The following is a 21919-nucleotide window of genomic DNA, read 5'->3' on the forward strand; positions in this document are numbered from 1 at the left end:
AAATTCAAAATAACAAAAAAAATTATATTTTTTCCATAAATTAAAATTTTGATGCAAAAAATAGAAAATTTTAAAAAATATATTTGAAGATTATAAAAATTCTAAAAATTACATAAAAATAATATTTTATTTTTTATTGTATTTTTATCTGTTATACAATTTAAAATATTTGAGTTGTATCATTATCATCAGCTATAGTTTTTTGTAAAATGACAAGTGTTCGGTCATATAATTGGTATCAGAACCAAGATCATGGGTTCAATTTTCATTGATTGCAATGAGTGCAATTATTGAGAGAGATGTTGGGTGCAATAACTGTTTCTGTTTGTTAGAACAATCAAAACGTGTTGTTTGAGTTGTTCTACAATTTAAAATATCTGATTTGTACAATTACCATCAACTATAGCTTTTGATAAAATAACAATAGTTCGGTCCTACAAACAACATAGCTCATCCATCGTCTCAGTCTACTCAATCCTATTAATCTTGGCGGAAATTAATTTGGAATATCAGGCTTCCATCAAAGCTAAGCAAATTCTAGTTGTGCGCTTCATGGAATGTCATTCTTCTTCCATGAATTTATTGTCACATCATGTTCCAATCAACGACATTTGTGCATTGTGTATGGTCAATTATGCTACTACTAGTCATGCTCTATAGTTTTGTTCGGTTGTTACAAATGTTTGGAGAAATACTTCTTTTTTTAGATAATATAAAGAAGCTTTGTGATGCGCCACTTATTGAAAATGCTTTAGTTTCGTGGAATGTCATTAAGATCGAGGATTTTGAATTGTTTGCTGCTATGTGTTGAGTTGTATGGATCGAGACTTGCAAGAGAGCTCACCCTTTTTTGGGACAAAAATATGAATTTAGTAATGGTTATGTTTGTGTATTATTGGATACATTTCAAAAATCTAACACGGTCCGCAGGGTCCGACCCTCTAGCAACGCTCGGTAGGCTACCGCCTCATGGTCCGGTTTTCATAAGGGGCAGAAAAAAAAATCATTGGTCTTATGTTATTGAAACATACAACTAAATAGTATGAGCATTGGACATTAAAAAAATGGACATTGACCTAACGAGAACATGATTAAATAAAATGATTGTGTTAGTTGATGATTTAATCCAATCGTGTAGAGCTCAAACAATAAAACAACATGACTCAATAATTAAATTTTTAAAAATGTTGTATTCATTAAATGGTAATGTTTGTCCGATATATTTATCATCTTATATTAAACCAACTCGTGGGTTGGATTTTTATACTTCATTTTTTGATTATTTTGGCTCTTTTCTTGAATTTTGGTAGTTGATCCCGTTTCAATATAAAAAAAAAAAAACAATTGTGATCATATTTTATATATCTTTATTTTCAATTTTCTTGAATGAAATATTATATATATTATTTAAAACAAATCATATATTTTTACAATATTGATTCAACATATTTATCATTTTGTTATTTTTGATAGTTTATATTGATAAATTTCAATTTTAGTAAAATATCTTACGGTTAATTGGCAATTTCAATCTTTTTCCAAAATAATTGTTCATATGACACTGCATCACATTAGAGCCATGTCGATATTGTGACACACAAAGAAAAAATCGTAAATAAATAAATATACAAGTCATAAATTATATTTTATGACTTATATATATTATTTAATTATTTTTAATTTACAAACTGAGTTTTACGATTATTTATCACAACAAAAACTTTTTTTTTAACAGCTGCCTCAGACCCTGTAAACCACATGTACGGCTCTGACGGTCTGTACACTTAGAATTGAACCGCTGACGCCCTCATGACAATTTTCGAAGCACCGTTACCGAATAAATTAAGGTTTGATGTGGATGCGAGGTTTGACGTTCACGAGCACATGTTTAGCATCGGTGATAGCAGTGAGAGACTCTCAAGGTACAGTTCAGGGGTGCTTCGACATGCATCATTAGGTACCCAGGCTCGGTGAAAGAGCACAGTGAAATACTATTAGATATGGTATGAATTTTTACTTGTGTCTTGGTTTTAAAACTATCTGCGTTTTCTCATACTCTATTCAAGCAATTAACGCCATTCATTAACCTAATGAGGATCTGGGATCAAATCATGTTTTAGCTCTGGAAATTCAAGCAGTTTTGTGGAAGCAGACACCTTCATTTATCTCCCACACATGAAGACGATGGATAGAGTTCGTGAAGCTATTGTGTTATCTTCGAGCATAAATTTTATTAATGCTTTTCTCCTAAAATATTATTATACACATATAATATATGTGTTACACTGCTATTAAAAACTTAAAATTTTTATATTTCATAATTATACTTTGTATTATCTATTCTAATTTCTTATTTCGGGAAAAAAAAGCCATCGCGTCGACTTTCAATTACGTCAACACAAATGACTGCAATAAACTAGAAACTTATGTGTTTTTTTCATTAATATTGAATAACAACTCATCTAAATTATTGAATTGAATACGAGACATCAGCACCTAATCTCACTAACAAACTATTGATTGGAAACACAGTTGTCTTAAACTTGGGTCCTTATAGAGTATAATATTGTTAAATTTTGACTAATTTTTATCAACGTTGGAAAGTTGAGTTTAGGTGTTTAAATTAAAAGTTTGAAGATAACGTTGAATACCCCCAATGATGGAGAGTAAAATTGATTTCCTCGATCAATGAGAACATATTTCGAATATATAGTTGAAGCTCACTTTATAGTTTGAGCTTTATTTCAACGAGGTCTAGTTCTTGATAGGGTTGTTATGCATCAAATCCGTTTATCCTCTTTTTGAGATTGAATATGATCAAATTTTGTTTTTAAGTTGAATTTAAGTCAAAACTATTTTTTTCGATAATCAACAACTTTAATAATATCCAAGATAAACTTGTAGAACTTTAATATTCAAACAATATTTCAAATAACTAGTCCAACATTTTGAGTCAAATTCGAACAAAAAATTTTAAATTTAAGTACTTCAAATCGTCACACCCCTTATTCCAGATCTAACCGTTTGCACTCCTATTCCTGGATCAAAATACAGAGAGAAACATTACAGAGTAATGAATAAATATTTCCGAAACTTCGTTTTTTTCTACAAACGACTTGGGTAAACTGTCTCTTTGTTTTAGTAGGTAAATAGACAGGCACTGACCCAATTCTTTAAATTAGTTTTCATCATTTGCTCAAATGTGGTGGCGTTTAGGAATTTTGTTGGGAATTTTTGACACACATTATCTTAGCTGAACTTCTCGCAGATCGACTAAAATTTATTACAGTTCACTGATTAAAAAGAAGGAAAAAAAACTTATCACAGAACTCTTTTCTGGCGGCTCGACAATATTGTCAACGAGTGGCCGACACTCAACAGAGTACGTGGTACAAACACACACACACTGACACAAATTGCTCTAAACTTGGGACTCAATCCCATTATTTTTACTACATGTAGATTTGGTTCGCATTAACGAAGTAAATCTAATGCAGGCTATTCAAGAAAGCACAAATCTGTACACGGGAATGTACTTTCGACACGTAAATAATTCGAAAACCAAGAAAAAATATCCCAACAGCAATTAAAACACAAAGAAAAAGATTTCGTTAATTTACTCATTAATCTAAAACACAGCACTCGTGAATTATTAAATTGACATCCATGATCCATCCAACAGGAAGAAAGAAACAGCAGAAAAGGTCATTCAAGTGAAGAGTCAGTGTGATGAACAGTTCTTGAATACGCCAACACATCTTCGGGTTCTTTCGCAGCACTTAATCCATTACCGCCTATGTGATTGCTTGTTTTCCCATCTGGGCTTTTGGTAATAATTGATTCTCGAATAATCTCCCTGGCCAATCCGCCCAATGAATCGCCAGTTGTATTTTGTTGTTCTTGCTCCTCCGGCATCTGATCTTTCGTCTCCTTTGTATCTTCCATTATTTTCCCTTGCAAATTTTTGGTGATTTAGATAGAGACCCTTTTCGTCATTTTCAGAGGTCTGGTTTTGGGATTTTATATAAGATGAGAGAATTTAAATATTCCTTGAGTGACACACGTACGCTTGAGGCACGTATACACCTGGCACCTCTTTGGTGGTTGGCGGTGACTTTGCAGTGTGGCTTAGATTAAATTAGCCTTCACGATATTCCCCACAAAGAAAAGGAAAAAAAACTAGCGAATATCTCTGTACTATATATAAAAGTTGGGTTTTATAGTGACAAAAAATAGACATCAATTTTTTCTTCTTACTTTGTTTTACGTGATATCAATATTATATTTTTATTTTTTTAAAAAAATTCAACAGATACTTTTATTTTTATTTTCAATAATTCAAATATCATTTTAGTCTTTCGATAATTATAAAAAAATTTGTGCACACATTGTGTTTATAGAGTAACTAGTTATTATAGAAGGGGTACCGGGTATGCATAGCTTGCCTAGGGGTGGGTACGGTACAGTATATTGTACCGAACTACGGTACCATATACCGTACCGAAAATATCGGTATAGAATTTTTTCATATCGATAATGATACTGCACATTCGGTATACCGAATTTTCGATATGAAAAAAGTTCATACCGATACCGTATCGACACCGAAAATTGTGTCGGTATACCGAAAACATTTTCGATATACCAAACTTAAATTTTAAAATAAATAATAATAAAAAATTATTTTCAGAAATACCGAAAAAAAATAATAATAATAAATTATTTTCGGTATTTCGATATAAACCAAAATACCGACAAATTCGATATTTTTTTCGGTACGATTTTTCGATATTTCGATATTTTTTTCCATCCTTAAACTTGCCTTGGTGCCGTTTTGGTTGTAGGGCATAGTATGAAAAAACTTGGGGGCATTCTTGAAAGTACTGCATAAGATTAAAATGTTGGGTAATTTTGGACAATGACAACATTATTAAGGTATCGTTGGTATTTCGTTATACTACTTTGACTAAATTTAATCAGAAAACACCCAATCAATTTATTTTTAATTTAAAAATAACTATAATAATTTATCTATATCATTCATAACATATTCCTCGTATATAATCTATTATCTCAAAACAAATACTCTTCTAAACATTATTTTATTAAATTATTCATCTCCTTAATTCGTCTCTCCAAACACAACCTTGTTAAATTCTTTCACCCCAATATTATGGAGGGGAAAAGTGGCGCGTTGTTTATAGAAAAAAATTTATATATCAATGACAAAATACTTCTGCTGGGTCTGCTGCCACTTTTCCTGTCAACCTACTAGACTCGGTTCACGCACCAAAACAAATAATATAATAGCGAATACTAAATTACGATCCGAATCTCCAAAAGCATAAATAAAATGATATCCGGATCCCATTAAATATCTCATAACTTTGAAAAACAATAACAAAATGTTTCAAGCAAAGCAAAACTTCTTGAAACTCAGCTCATCCTTCGAATAAGCTCACTGACGTAATCCTTACGATTACCAGCATCGCCACCCTCGACATAATGGTTCCTCTTCTTCTTTAAACCACCCAAAAGTGCCTTGAGTTGGAATGGCCACAAGAAATTGTTTGCCCCTTTGAAATGGGGTCCATCTGTCATGATCTCGTGAATAAGAGATCTTCTATGCAAAGTATCTCATATTTATCCAACACCTATGGCAACCAAATGCAAGATAAACAAACAAATTAATAAATATTTAACGGAGTCTCCTCTTATTAAAGATTATTCAAGTTGCAACCAGGCACCAGTTCGATGATCGAGTTATCATTCACTTTTCCATAGGCACGCTTGTAGATCAACTCGCGAACATTTTTAAGTATATGATACCTGAAAGGCAATTGTATTATGAATTAACGTGAAAAGTTTATTTTGAGGTTGACTCCGTGCGCAAGTTTGCAATATTTTTCCACATTTCAAATAAGTGATGTCTTATCGTATGTAACATAAGGCTCAACTCTATGAAACATGTTCATCGTAGCCTTGTTAACTTTCATTAAGACTCCATTAAAGATCTACTGTGAGTTGACGGTAAACCTCAGTTTCAATATCATGGAAAAGATTACGAGTAAAGAACATAAATCAAACAATATCCATGAAAAAACATTAATTGTACAAGTAATTTTGAACATGTCATGGAATTTTATTCACCCCTGAAAACATAAGTACGGTGAAATCCGACTATACCGACACCAAAAAGAAATAAAACAAACAAAAATCACCTGACACAATCGAAGATGCTGCAAAATTTTATTGGTTCTTGGGTGCATAGCATTAATTCTGTTAGATAAAGCAATTGCATTATAAGTGTCTACATTAAGTTCTCAGATAATATAATGCTTCTAACTAGAGTAGGGATGACAATTTCCTCCGAACTCGTTGGAGGATCCGATACCCGATCCGAATAAAAGAGGGTATGGAGGGATTTTTAGACCCGATTAAATAATTGAGTAATCAGGTATGGGGATTTTCGGGTTTGGGTATGGAGGCGGGTTTGATATAATCCGACTCACGCCCGACCCGAATACCCGTTTAAATTAATATATAAATATATATATATATATATATGTATATATATAGTAATTATATTTATTTATATTAAAGATTCATTTTCTCAAATCCAAGTAAATTGATACTTCAAGTGAGTCTCATGTGAGACCGTCTCACGGATTATAATCTGTGAGACGGGTCAACCCTACCCATATTCAAAATAAAAAGTAATACTCTTAGCATAAAAAGTGATACTTTTTCATGGGTGACCCAAATAAGAGATTCGTTTCACAAATAATATCCGTGAGACCGTCTCACACAAGTTTTTGCCTTATATATATATGTATATGTGTGTATATATATAGTAATTATTTTTATTTATATTAAAGATTCATTTTCTTAAATCCAAGTAAATCGATATCTTTTTTTTTTTCTTCTCTTTCATTTTCACTTTTACGTTTCAAGGTTTTACCGCTCTTTTATTTTTCATTCAATTTCTCATCTTCTTCATTGGTAAGTTTATTCCATGTTTGACTTTAAAAATTAAAAAATAATTTACTTTTGTTAAATTGCATACTTTTGTTCAACTCATATAAACTATTTTTAATATTTTGTTATTTTTTTTATAAAGTTTACTTTGCAAATTTTTATCAATAATAATTTTCTTATTGTTCATTTAAATAATTTTTAAATATTCATAACTTCATTGAAACAAATTAAATTTGAAAAAATTCAATTGTATATGATAATAGGGTATTTGGGTAGGGTATGGGTATCCGATGTGTATGTGGATGTGGATGAAATTCAATATCGATGGGTATGAGGATGAGTATGAGGATGAATTTAATAAATGGGTATGGAGATGAATGTATCAAATCCGATCTATACCCTACCCATTGCCATCCCTAAACTAGAGTTCACACGTTCCCCAAAAATGACTAAAAACTGTAAAAAGCGGAAGATTATCAAGGCCTTTCTCTTTTTTTCTAGTCTAATCGAGAGCTTAATCAAGAATCAAACAGAATAATCTAATAAATCAACCAAACGGGATTTGAGTATATATAAAAATTTCTCACACAACTTCTAAAATAACATAATCAAATTATCACAAAACTATATAATGAAAAATATCACATATACCACATCGTATTACCTGCCATTTTCTCATGGCTAAAATCAAACATCAAATCACAATACACAAACGAAAATCTAACGAACTAATGACAAACAAACAAACTTGTATTTTTATTATTTTAGATTATCTTATATAGGAAAATATTTTATGAAACATATTTCTCGGACTAAATTGGGAAATAAGTCAATAAATGTTTGGTTATGGTTTGCAGGGTTACCCTGTTCACATCTACAAGGAAAGATAAATTTTAGTATTAAAAATATTATTTTTTCATGAATGGGTCAAATAAGATAATTGTTTCACAAATTTAAGTAGTAAAACAATTTCATAACAGTTTTGTGAAATTTTGTTATACCATTCCATTTTTTTACTATTTATATAATATTTCACATAATGACATAATATATTTGTAACAACTAAATTTTGACTTCAATATAAAATAACATTTTACATGATGTGAGGACATAAATTAGTTTTTTGTAATAAAAAAAATCATTTGTTGTTGATTGCTGGATGATGATGATTTTTTTGGGTAAACGTATAAATCTATATTGTTTTTAAATAAATTTGCTCAATTTTAAATTTTGAAATATAAACAAATATAATCTTTATTTTTCGAGTTTTGAGGCAATACGTAGGAGTGATAATGAATTGAAAATTATGTGATCTTCATCATATATATATATATATTAATTTAATCGGACATGTAGATATTAATCCAAATAATTAATAGAAAATAGAAAAGAAAAAAAACAATTCGGGGTACTGTAATTGTAGAGCGAAGTACAATACCTTGAAGACCAAAACCCTTGGAAATATAATCGTGCAGCCTTAAACCATTGAGGTACCATTCCTTCCTCCGACAAGCAGGATTCTCGCTGTATGCACGTAGGCGGAGGGTGTGCTGACGCAAGCCCTATCACATCATCCTTGCTTGCCCTCAAGCCTCGCCAGGTGCTCCTCGTAGAACTTCAAAGAAACTTGGCGGGGGCCACGGCAATGGAGAAGAAGCGGCCTGAGAACTCCGCCCAACTGAAGTCTGAAGAAGAGTCTGTTTTGATTTGTTCCGTCGCTCTGTGGCTCGAAAATAAAGGCCTACTCAAAGTCCTCAAACGTTTCGTCTCCGCAACTCAAATTCAGGTCTGTACAAGAATTTACATTTGGTTGTGCAGGTTCTCCAAGAGTTTTTGGGGAGGAAAATGGGGCTATTTGGGTGCAGATCCATTTTTTTCCCAATTTGAGAACTGCCCCTACTCGCTCAGTTAAAACTTATGTGATGGCGTGCGTCTATTATGTCTTTAAACTTGCGAGAAATTCACCATTGTTCATTCTTTGTCTTGTTCAATGTGAATATTTCAGCTCCCTGTTTCAATTTGAATTTTAAAGTATACTGGGAATGAAAGTGATGTGAAGAATACACATAAACTATGTTTTACCAATAGTGGCAATGCTTAAGCCTTTTATTATATGGATTTTGAGGTATTAGGAATTGTTCACATTGTTCACTCTTTTTTTTTTGGCTTGAATCAAGAAAATTCGATGATTTTCACTCATTAGATATAGCTACACACTTTAAATTTATACGGTAAGTGCTAAAGAGCTTTTCTAGACATTGATAAAGCATAGTATAATGGAAAATAAATAGTCGAAGGAATTAAATCATAAGTGCTGTGTACCTACATATTTCTCTGGCAAGTGATAAATGACTTCTGGACATAACCCGAAATAATTTTAATGCAGAAGAAAAAGTTGAAGGAATGGAATCTTATGTGCTGTGTATGAACATGTAATATCTTACTTGTTAAGGCACTGCTTAACTTTTTTCTGTAATTTCCATCTATAATTTGTGGTTTTGTTGGCTTATTGTATTTAATCCAGTTTTTCTTCAGGATGATAGTTGGAAGGCCAGGGCGCTGAACTTGAACGAGATTTTCTCCAACTATTTGGATAGTTGGTAAGCTTCCAGGACTCACAAGGACGCTTGCTGGATTGTTAACTTCTTCTTATTTTAAATTTTTTTGCTAACAGATTATCTTTCTGATTTCCTGGAAAGCATGAGAAATATTTGAAATATCTCGGCCCTCGTTGCTTTAAGTTCTGATATTTAGTCTGATTCCTTATTTGGGCCCAAGAGAACTTCAAGTTTTGGATTTCGATTTCCATGTGTACCGAGGTCTGAGATTGGCAGCAACTTTCTTGTGCACAGTCTCATTTGATGGCATAAATTTTGTTAACATTAATTTATTTTTGGAACAGCGAATCGATAAGGTCTCAAAATATTGAAGTTTATATTTGATTCTTATGTTGTTGAACTCCTTTTGTGTGCAGTAATAATACGAACAAAGATAACACCACAAAGCAGCTAGGTAAATCCTTAACGTTTTGAATACTTCTTGTTGACCTTTGTATCATTTTGACTAAAAGCGAGTTTCAGTCTCGTATCTAAAACCTATTTTCTTGCAGAAAAACAGGGTGCTGCGTCAGCAGAGCAAATTGGAGGTGCGTGTTGTGCAGTGTCTGAAGGGATAGTAAGTGAGAAGAAGAAGAAGCAAAAGAAAAAGGGGGATGTTCCGGCCATCGATTCTGAAATAATTTCAGAAGATGCCGTTATCAGAGAAAAAGCAAATGAATCAAATTTGAAGCTCCAACAGGAGAAAAACTGCAAGACAAATGGTGCCCTTAGCCATGGTGAACAGAAATCAAAAACATTTAATGAGTCTACCACGGAAAGAGTTTGTGGATTAACACTAGAATTAGGTGATGAATTGGTTGAGAAACGAAAGGACAAGAAAAAAAAGAACAAGTCAGAATCTACAATTACTGATGAAAAGCTGCTAAATGCGATCCCTGAGATGACCAAAGGGAAACAGAAAGATATACTATCTGGGGCAAGCAATGATAAACATGATTCTGAGGTCATAGTTGAAACGAAAGATAAAACGAAGAAAAAGAAAATGAAGACGGAGGGTAAAAATAATAAGTTTTCTGATGAAAATGCAGCAGCACTTGACTCAGGAAAACCAATTGATAGCACATCTAAAAAGAAATCAGTTGAGGCTGCTGGAGTTGTGGTTAAGGAATCTAAGAAGTCTTCTAAGAAAAGAAAAGGGCTGGCTTCTGATGAAAATGAAGAACTGCCTATTTTGGATGTGGCGGTTGGGGGATCAAAGCGTAGAAAAACCGACAGTTTTGAAACACAGATTACACTCCCTGGAGCCAATGGACATGCTGACAGCCACATCGAGAAACAAACTGGTGAAATTCGTGATGGGGATCCCAACAATGGAGCTGAGAAACTAAGCCACCCAAAATCTGCTACGAAACAGCATAAAATTTCTACTGAGGTATTTCTCCTTCTGTTGACCGACCAACTTTTTTAGAAAATTTTGTTTACGATTCTCTTGGTGCGCATAGCGATCAATTTTGTACTGTGGCACCAGTTGTTAAAGGTTCTGGTAGATGTTATGTAAATTTATTCTTTTCTTGTTTTTTGCAGCCGAAATCAGTAAATGCATTTCAAAGAGTTAAAATTGACGAGGTGGAATTTGTTGATGAGAGGCTTCAAGATAATTCTTATTGGGCTAAGGTTTGTTGGTTTTCCTTGTTTACTTTTTTTTTGACTTATCATTTGCACTCGTGCATTTTAATTTATACTGGTCCAAGTCAATTTGCTTTACGATTAATGTTTGTTGAAGTACAATTTACCATGTCAATATTTCATACGTGCATGAGGTAGTACTTATTCTTCTAAGTTTTTGCAGGATGGTGCTGAAAGTGGTTATGGGGCAAAGGCACAAGAAGTTCTCGGTCAGGTCAAAGGAAGGTATGTTTTGATTTTAGACGACAAGCCCTTTCAAATAAAAAGGATAAATGAAGGCTGAAAATGCAAGGAAGTTGGGTATAAATGTGAATACTTATGATATGGATTTAAAGTTGCAACAATTCATAACATGTGTAAGAACTTTATTCAGTAAAAATACCTTTGATTCAAGTACATCACGCAATTATCTCCAACCACCAGTGGATGTTGGAGATGTATCTATGTGCTTATAATCATTCTCTTTCTGTTTGATTGCATTTGTTATGTATTCCACTAAAATGCTTGTGGTGTTGACGTCTAGTTGGTGTGCCCATTTTTTCTACCGTAGAAAAAGCCCTCTTGCATTTCGGGACACCCAATGGTACATTATCCTTGTCACTCAATGGGGTGAAAAGCAAATTGCCACTTCCTTAAAAATTAACTATGACAGTTTACAACTTGTTACAGAGTAACAAGATACAGGGTTAGTTGGATGCCCCTCTCAGATGCTTGTCATCGAGTAGAAACTAGTCAATTTTTTTTTGAAATTCCTTCTATTATTTTGGGTGTGTTGGTTGATGATTATGGGTTGAGCCAATACCCTCTGATTTGAGCCGCTTTCAGGGCTTCTAATGAGAACTAAAAGACATCTTGAATCTTCTTCTGTGAACCATAATCGCTCCTGAAATATACAATAATATCTGTATCTGGCTTACACGGTGAATATTTAACTTGCTAACATTTTCTGCTAAACTGCCTGTACGCAGGGGCTTCAGACATGAAAAAACCAAGAAGAAGCGTGGTAGCTACAGGGGAGGACAAATTGACCTGCAATCCCATTCGATAAAATTCAATTATGCTGATGACGACTGAGCCGGAGAAACCGACCACTTGCGACAAATGTTCCTTATGCTGCAAGATACTTTTGAATTTACGTGCCATGATTTCATCTCCAGATCATTGGTCTGGTGCAGCACTTCTTGAAATTTTTGGAGTCTATCAAAATTTTATTTTATCTATTTATATGTGCGATTCAGACATTTCCCAATGCTTGAAACAAATCATGAACCTGTTTGAAAACACCCTTTTGTTCTAATTCAAATTGTTGGGATTTCATGGTTTCAATCCGACTTCTCCTTTGGTCGACTATTATCAAGCTATGATAACATATACCAAGGGTTCATAAATAATTGTTGATTCAATAGTTAATTCAGAAACTACCAAAAATCAAATTGAACTTAAATCTGCATCTACTGCATATAAACGATTGAATTTCACACAAAAATCAAATTAATTAATATATACTTGAAATAATCGCAGTGATGAAAACCAGAAGCAGTGGTAAGCTGACTTGAGTACTCTAAACATAACCAATAAGTCGAAATATGCGTATTTACAAGAGAAACGAGAATGAGACGACAATCAAATGTTGGAGTAATATCCGCATAGAGCTAATACAAAAATGTTGGGAGTAATATTCGCGTAAGAACTTTCTTACTATCTGTATAGAGAATGATTTAGTTATAGAAATTAAGTAGATCAAGAAAAAATAAAAAAGGAACGATTAAGAATTAATGGGGATCTTGATTTTAGGACCCTTATATTCAATCACATCCATCTCCGATTCTTTGGGATTCTCGATTTCCTCGAGCCATCCGTAACCTCTTCCATCTTTTTTATCCTTTGCGAGTTCTTCTCCATCTGTGTATATATATACCTATACTTCAGTCGAACGTGTAACTTAAATCTTTTAAATTAAACATTAGATAGTGATTTGAGCTATACATGTATATATAGTACGTAGGTGTCTCTTCCAAGGCAGCATTGACACGGTTGTTCGCTCACCATGATAAAACAGTGCACGGAGTATCTTTATAGTAGGAACAGTCGCGCCCGTCGTCTTTCGAATAGGGCGGTCCAAGTACATCTAGAACAACACATGGTGTTATGGCTCTGAATTCATGTATGTTTCCTCCGGATGTAGGATACAGCACAGAAGTGTCACATGGTGCCGTGAATATAGTGTTGGCCTTAAGCTTGGCTAGTCGTCTTGCTGCGAATTCATCAGACATTAACAGGACATGATTTGAAATCCATGGATTTCAATTATAATTTCATTGTTTATAATAAAATATAACACAATACTTATTTACATATTAGTAAGACAAAGTAAATTTAGTTTCAGATGATAATATTATTGTGTGAACTTGAAATTCACTCTAATTAACATAGAATAATATAAACAAGTGATGGGAAATTTAAAGTTTACAGTCAACTTCTCTAAAGAGCCAAAATAAATTTTAATCGAAGATGGCAGGATTAAGTTGCATTGAATAAGAATATTAATTTCAGAGATGATTGATTACTTTTAGAAGACGACGCTGGGTAGACATTGAAGGGATCAGCCCAATCATAAGCTTTAATGGCCATGGTTCCCAACAAAATCTTGCTGAAAACCGTCATCTCGGGGTGATTGTGCAGAGGTATTACAGCTGCTGGGGGAAGGAACAAAATGCACAGCTGCACAAAGGATAAACTAATCAATTTAAAACACTCGTAAATTTCAATTTTGAAATATTAATATTCGAGTATAAAATATGCATAATTATATTCATTAAATATGTTTTTTTCAAAGATTTTTAAAAAATATCTCCAATTATAATTTTCAAAGAAAAGCCTAACCGAGAAATTTTGACATCTATGGATGGTTGCATAAGTGACTCCTTTATTCCGTTGGACAGAATTCTTGGTTTTGAAGAACTCCGCATCTTCACGAAGCCCGACATCTTCAGGCTTCATAGAATCTAGGACATATGATCACATGATTCAGGAATTTCTAAAAATCTTGTGTAACTTCAAAAAGATCAATTATTTCTCAAAATACCATATATAAAAATAATACAAGATGTGGATCCTTACCAAGAATATTGGACAACTTCTTCACATGTACAGGAGAAGGAACAGTCCCAATTCCCTGAAAAACTTGTAGACATGTATCATACAACCTCTGCAGGCGAGCAACCGAAGCGACCTGCAGAGGTCTCTCCATTCGAATCCTTTTACGTGTTCTCTTCTTCTCAACGGCCTTATCGTCAAATCTCCTAATCTTCCCCTGTACGAAACCCAGAGCTTCTAGTGTCATCGTCAAGAAAAGAAAGTCTCGAAAATTGAAGTTTGAAGGGCTGTTTACTTGTTTATATATGTTGTTTGTAATGGGTGTGAAAAGTGAAAAAGAACTTACGGTGGATGGTATGAGGATAAAGTGTGCAAGATGTGGGAAGAAATATATATGCGGGACGAAAACCAGGGGCTATTGCGGCTGGTTCCATGCTAAAACTAGTTTAGGGAGTCGAAAACTTTAAAATATGGGATGGTCATCCATTTTCGTACAAGTTGGAAACATTCCTTTTTTTTTTTTCTCCATTTTTTTACGTTTAAATGTTTTTTTCTGATTGAATTTATTCGAAAATGATGAGATAATGATAATTATATCGTAAAACAATTAAAAAAATTGGATTTGTTTTGGTTCGGATCGATTTTCAATTCTTTTTTTTTTAATTAAATCATAAAATATATAGGTGGTTCGGTTTTGGTTTTCACGTATTGTTTAGATCCTTCCATCCACAAACCGAAAAAAGAATACTTTATTTTATCTGATTTCAGTTCTTTTCAGTTTTCCCAAAAAGTATACATCGTTCCTTTTATCATATATAAAAAGAGTCAAAAATTCGTTAGTTGAGTAATGTATATTTATTGTACTTTGGTTTGAAGAAAAGCATTTATTTATTAATTATTTTTAATATTATAAATATTAACATATATGTCTTAACTTTACTCATATTTATAATAAAAATAATATTTTTTTTAATATCCAAATAAAATATTATTTTCATAAAATTGATACGTGAGATTCATTGATATTCACCGAGTAAGTATTTTTCACATATCTAAATAATAAAATATTAATCTCAAGTAATTGAAACTTGATATTGACAGACTATTTTGGTTGTTATAAACAGGAAGCAGTATTATTCTCTGCCCCCAAGTTTACGCAAAACTGCCATTTTGGGAGGTGTCCACTGTTTTTGGTTTTGATAAAGAAAGTGTTGCCGGCCACGACTATTATTTCTTTTGTATTTTCTTTTCCCATTTCCAAAATCACAGGGAAATTCAAATTGTATATAAACTCGAGCATATATTAAAAAGCCCCTTTTAATATTTAAATATATATTTACAGAACTCGACCAAGACCTGATAACTGAATATTTAATTAAAAAATAATGAAATTTAAAGTAAATTTGTGAACATTTAAAAGAATTATAACATTGGATATATCTTTGTCGGAGAGAACAATAGTACTCAATAAATACGTTTTTCCATAATCTACTTTCCCTTTCGCGATTTAAGAGACAGAACCGGATAATCTAATGATTGTTTTCGATACAAACAGGGAATTAATATTAACTGGAGAGAATGAAAACAAAATCAAATCAAACCACTTTTAAATGTGACCATAAATTCAAAGTCATTTTTAACTTAATTGAATTTTACGAGCACCATTCAGCCTTCAAGCCAATTACAAGATTTCGACGAAGATAATTTATTTAATATAAAACTAAAAAATAATTTTTTTGTGAGATGATTTTACGAATTTTTAATCCGTAAGACGAGTTAACTTGATCAATAATTATAATAAAAAATAATAATTTCGACATAAAAAGTTAAATTTTCATGAATTGAGTCGAATCGAGATCCGTCACATAAAATAGTTATGTGAGATAATATAACATTTCGTAAAAATTAAATAATACATTTTAAAGGAATTAAAACATATCTAATCAAGAAAACATTGTCTTTATAAAAAAAATAGTGGTTCTCGTGCTCCCATTTTACTTAGGCGCAACTCGCAAAACATTTTTATTTATATTTTATTCAAATAATATAATTTTGGTCGTAGCACATGAAAAGTATGTTCGCAATACTGGTTATTTGTTATTATATAAAGCTAAGGCTAAAATATTTTTTAATATAAAATATTTAATACTTTTGTTAAATTTAGATTTAAAAACCAAAATAAATCTGCTTCTAAAATATTAAAAATATTTTCGTAGAATTTAGATTTAAAAACCTAAGTAAACCATGAATATAAATATCTATGAATTTTTTGTAGGCAGTTTTTATGTTTCTTACTTTCCAATTTCCATGAAAACATATAGTAGTTAATTATTAAATTTCACTCTTAATATTAGATATATTGCTTTATTAGTGAGTAAAAAATCCATTTAATCATTTAAATTATCATGTTATTGATTTTATACTCTTTAACTTATCAAAATTGAGTTTAATAGTAATTTCATTCTTTGTTTTATTTTTAATCCTAATTCAACATTCATCTCAAAGTTTTTTCCAAAACACAAGAAATCGATTCAGTTCTACAGCTAAAAATTTCCAGTGATATAGAAAAATATTGATATATTTGACATAACGTCACCTTCTCCGGTGATATCGAAAAATATTGATGTCAAAAAAATATTGATGTATTTCACATGACGACGACAGACAATGTAGTTAAACTGAAAACCAACAAAAAACCAAAATTACAAAACTGACATAAAACTGAGAGTAGGTCTCATGTGAGACCGTCTCACGGATCTCAATCTGTGAGACGGATCAACCCTACCCATATTCACAATAAAAAGTAGTACTCTTAGCATAAAAAGCAATACTATTTCATGGATTACCCAAATAAAGATCCGTCTCACAAAATTTGACCCGTGAGACCGTCTCACACAAGTTTTTACCTAAAACTGAAAATCAATAAAAACCAAGATTAGAAACTAAAACACAAGTTTGACAAATCAGAGAATTAGAAATTACATTTGTTATTTTTTTTCATTAATATTATATATTCTAGTTCAAAGGTACTGTTGATATCATTTTTCAGTGTAGATTATATTATATTATACGTCATAAAACTATATGTCTGTAGAGTCATTAAAAAGGCAACATACCACGTTTACCCTTTCTACTCGTTGGTATTGCACTACTTATTTATCCTTGTCCACAACTTCTATTGGAATGACGGGGATTGAATCCCACCACTCTCTCAAACGCCGATTCCCTTGTTCGTTCTGAAAATGCTTCCCAAATTTCGAGTTCACCGTAAAGCCATGCAACACGACCGTCATCAAGATATATTTGATGGGAACGACGGCTAGTAGAAGGGCCGATCCGGTCATAACGATCATCACAGTGTTTGTATGCTGCAATAAACCAAAACATATACAATAGGAATAAAACAAGGCTAATCAAAATCATATTCATCTTTCGATCGTACCTTTGGAGTTCTTGAGACCAACACTGACCAAATTTTCAACAATGCTATGTTTACTTGCTGCATCATTTCATGCAAACTTCTTAAACCATGTTGAGCTGATACTATGCTCTCCATTGTTGTCTGATCGGATCCAGTGCGGATAACGATTTTGTCCTGCTTCTCTGGGATCCCCCAACGTCTAGTCCACACCATCTTCGCGACCGCCCACAACAAGAAAGCTGATATTGCCTTGCCAACCCACTCTCTACATTTCAATACAAGTCATAGTTTAAATATCACATATATACATAAGACACCAAGAATCAGGTCACCTATTTATATAAAACCTAACTAACTTGTAGACAATTATAATTGTCGTAATTACGACTATCCAAGTTGTTGCAGGCCTTTCCCATGAAATAACTTCTCGAGCCCACGGGAGTACACTTTTAACCGGTTTAAGCAGCCCCTATACGTCAAAATTATTCGATATCAAATATAATGAAAGAACAATATGAGGTATCTACAACCATGAATTTTTGAACATTAACTCGCATAACATGTTTCAAGCTTACAATAAGAACTTGGGCACTTTCGCTGATTCCATCCTCTTTTAGCCCTTCTGTAGTAGCTTTCGCCATTTCAACTTCTTTCGCCTCCTCTCTCGCTTGGTGTACTGCACTCTCCAACGATGATAGATTTTCAGGCCGAACAATTTCACTAACCTCATCGACTTGTGGCGTCCCGGCACAAGGAATCAGAGGAATTGGCGTGCGGGAAGTGTTCAAATTTCTCAGAATCGAGCTAGCACTGCATGGATGTCCGCTAGTAACCTTTTTCAAACTGTCGGCAAGCTCGTCTAGTACGTAATCTCCCTTGGGCACCTCATCAAGCAAGGTAAATATTAAAAAACGATTGGGTACTGGAGGCGAAATCCTTAGCATTTCTCTAGCTGCATGAAGCCGTATAATTCCTAATATTGTCCTCGCATGCATCTCCCATGCTTCAAGTGGCGATTCGAGCTGGAACTTTTTGAGAAAACGATGCAGTAGTATCACCTCTTTTACGAGAGTAAGCCAGTGCTCACGTCTAGTTGAGCTTGTCATCTCCGGAAACTCTAAGACAACACCCTCTTGCCTAACACATTGATAGAAGAAGAATTTAATAAACACGCCTGAATAACTGATCCAACAATACAAGACTTGATTCTGATGAAACATTAATTATCCTTGAAAAAGAAAATAAGGTTTTGTGTTAAAAATTGGCTATACCACCCGTAACCCTAGGGGTATGACATATGTAAGGAATCAGCATAGAATGTTGTAATCTTATCATGACTCACAAATCCAGAGATTCATATACTACGGCTTTGTCGAAAATAGGAGAACCCCACGGACCGGTAGCCGAAGATATCACATTCTGCCCGATATCTTTTGAAAGGTCAAGTTTCAGTGCATCATCATAAGATATGACACCAGATGCCTCAAAGTAAAGGGCATAGTTTGTCAGCGTCAGCCTTCCTAGAAAACATCCCAGAATTTTCGTTAACTAGTGCAGAGATAACCTAAGGTATATTACAATTTATGCATATAAATATTTCGTAAAAGTAAGAAGACAAAAACACTCACCTGGCCAACTTGATCCCCCAATATGACGCACGACTCTCTGTGAGCTAGCGGTTCCTTCAACATGAAGTATAAATTCATCATCTACTAGCTCTACCCCTTTCGGAATATCTTGCTTCTGCAGATGCTTTATGCATCTAACAAAAAATCAAGAAAATATAATAAATGAGTTTACAGGCTGCCCTGCGGAAATAAATATGGCCACCCATCATTTCATAATTTTCAAATCTTATATAATTCTCAAAATTGCAGGTCCTTCCCCCGAAGAGACATCAACTCTCCCCTCGCTCGTTCAAATTCCCAAGTCTAAAACAACTTTATTTAAAATGCTACTAAAACAGGAGTGACGGGTTGGGATATTTTACTTGTGAATTTCCCGTAGAAATTTGTCATAAGCCGGAAAGTGAAGTCGATTTCCTGTAGTTGCCGTCAGCGTTTCGAATGTAAATCTCCCATTGATCACGTCGGCCAATAAAGGAACAAGTGTCCCCAACCACACAAATGCATCTTCTCCGGCGCTTGGCTCGGAGTCGACCTACCAACCAATAAAAAGAAAACATCCAACTTTCGAGATAATATGATCCACATGCTCATCCAATAAAGAATATTATGCTTGAAAACTGGAATTTTTCGACCTCGTATGACACCACAACTCACTTACAAGGAGTGGCATGAGATCGGAATAGAAAAGAGGGATATCATCTTGAACTTGTTCGGCGACTGTAGGAACCTTCTTCTCCTCTCTCTCTTTTGCCACACATTCCTGAAAACTCAATAAACACTTGCATGAATCACGCATATCAGATCATATCTACAGTGAAGCTGAACTAGGAAACCATATTGTTTTAATACATATGTTTTTCTCATTATTGCAGCGAAGGCAAATCGTGTAAAGAAACTCACGGTATAAGATTCTTCTTCTGCTGAACTTGGAATCTCCCAAGCAAGCATCATATCAAAAGTGAAGCGGCTTATGGAACCGTCGATGATCTTTTCATCTATAGAACCACACACGACAGTAAGCGCTTTCGAGCAGCAAAATTCAATTAACTTCCTTGAATATGCCCCCATTTCTGGCTTCCATTGATCTCTCTCAAAATCTTCCACCAGTGTACAAACCAAAGTATCGAGCGTCCTGAAACAAATCACGCTTCAGTCGAAGAATCTTCTACCATCCCGTATAATTTCTCGGTGAAAAATCATTTCAATATCATGTATAAATATATACAACCTAATTAAGAATGTATCTATACTAACCAATTCGTGCAAAGATTTCGATACATTTGCAAAAAAAAAAAAAACAAATTACGGTGGTGAAAGAGAGATTTACAGGGCACATCGCTGGATGACATCGTTGGCAATAGAGGAAAGATGCTTCTTCTTCGTCTTCTTCTCCATGTTTGAATCAGTAGCCTAGCTCTGGTAGGCCGAGTGATTTTCGTAGTTGAAAAATGTTATCTTCTGGGTTCTGATGAATTTTGGGTAAGAACGAAGGAAAGGGTGAAGCGGTATGGATCCAAATGCCTGTGTTTGCTCATGTATCGGGACACGTGCTCGCCATGCAAAACGCTGCTCTGGTAATTGAAGGCCGATTTTCCTCTTTATATTTTTCGTGCTTGTGAACTGAATTTAGTATTATTAAATATATGAATTTTAGTTATATGTGTTTGTATTTTGGTTTTTATATAGAGTAATTTAAATGGGTATCAATTCGGTAACATATTTCCATTTTTTCTATCCAAACAACGGTTGGATCCGAGTATAAGACTCGACCTAAACACAATCCATTTAAGAAATATATTAAAGTATTTTATTTTAAATATATAAAATATGAGTAAATAAATTATAGAGCTATTATATGACAAAAGAGTGATCGATTTACTAAGTTGTCGTATTCTATTTTAAGAAAAAGAAGAATATAATGAGAATTACTATGATAAAACAAGAGTTACTTGAGAAAAAAAAAAACATTATGATTATATTAGGTTTTGTTATAAGAAACGCTTTTCTTTGATTTTTTTTTTTTTACCTAGGTTTTGTCATAAATACAAAAATTAAAGGAAATCAATATATAATAGTAAAGTAAATAAAAATGCTCGTTGCACTTGTTGGACGAGTGGTTTGGCAACCTTCCCATAATCCTGCTGTTAATCTCAAAAATAATCTCACTCCTTTCACCGACATGGGCCTCGGCCATTACACCACACCGACACCCTTACCTCTACTCCCTTAATAAACACAATATTCCCTAGATATTCCACCTATATTTCTGCCCAAAACTACATTTTTTTTGTTTGCTACAGACTATAATGAGTTTGGACAACTTCGAAAACCTTCCTCAAGTGCAGCACTAGATGTTCTTCCTCTGTCAGTGTATCTTAAAAAATTACCAGTAATTTTAGACCGAAATGTGATATTTATCTGATATATAATCCAGGCAAAATCTCCAACTACCGCCTTATTTTTAACCAAAATCACGCCTTTTCCCCTTCTTTTATTCCTCCATAGCCATAACTGTTTCTTCTCTCCCCCGTGTGCACTTTGGGCCTATTTTG

General features: G+C 33.4%; 3 protein-coding genes across 4 annotated transcripts; 1 reads left to right on the plus strand and 2 right to left on the minus strand.

Annotated features, from left to right (window-relative positions):
- Positions 1-8405: 8405 nt before the first annotated feature.
- On the plus strand, positions 8406-12537 carry LOC140825506 (uncharacterized). The gene is made up of 7 exons (XM_073187339.1): positions 8406-8764; positions 9514-9578; positions 9953-9990; positions 10088-10968; positions 11121-11210; positions 11386-11447; positions 12191-12537. The coding sequence occupies exons 1-7, from the start codon at positions 8507-8509 to the stop codon at positions 12294-12296; spliced, it is 1500 nt and encodes a 499-aa protein (XP_073043440.1). The 5' UTR covers positions 8406-8506; the 3' UTR covers positions 12297-12537.
- A 453-nt stretch (positions 12538-12990) lies between these two features.
- Positions 12991-14638, minus strand: LOC140828039 (plant cysteine oxidase 2-like). 2 transcript variants are annotated; one of them, XR_012117101.1, is made up of 5 exons: positions 14343-14638; positions 14106-14227; positions 13790-13943; positions 13209-13476; positions 12991-13124 (listed from the first exon to the last, which is right to left on the minus strand). XR_012117101.1 is itself a non-coding variant. In XM_073191009.1 (5 exons), exons 1-4 carry the CDS (start codon positions 14563-14565, stop codon positions 13265-13267), a joined length of 711 nt encoding a protein of 236 aa, XP_073047110.1. In that variant the 5' UTR covers positions 14566-14638; the 3' UTR covers positions 13000-13124; positions 13224-13264. The 2 variants fall into 2 exon arrangements, 1 of the variants encoding a protein (XP_073047110.1); XM_073191009.1 differs by having other exon boundaries at positions 13000-13124; positions 13224-13476.
- A 2776-nt stretch (positions 14639-17414) lies between these two features.
- Positions 17415-20863, minus strand: LOC140828040 (uncharacterized). Its single transcript, XM_073191010.1, has 10 exons — positions 20695-20863; positions 20268-20499; positions 20026-20127; positions 19730-19899; positions 19368-19501; positions 19082-19259; positions 18315-18876; positions 18096-18208; positions 17761-18004; positions 17415-17686 (listed from the first exon to the last, which is right to left on the minus strand). Exons 1-10 carry the CDS (start codon positions 20760-20762, stop codon positions 17471-17473), a joined length of 2019 nt encoding a protein of 672 aa, XP_073047111.1. The 5' UTR covers positions 20763-20863; the 3' UTR covers positions 17415-17470.
- Between the last annotated feature and the right edge of the window lie 1056 nt (positions 20864-21919).

Source organism: Primulina eburnea, chromosome 3, assembly GCF_022965805.1.
Source record: "Primulina eburnea isolate SZY01 chromosome 3, ASM2296580v1, whole genome shotgun sequence".
In the NCBI taxonomy this organism is placed as follows: Eukaryota; Viridiplantae; Streptophyta; class Magnoliopsida; order Lamiales; family Gesneriaceae; genus Primulina; species Primulina eburnea.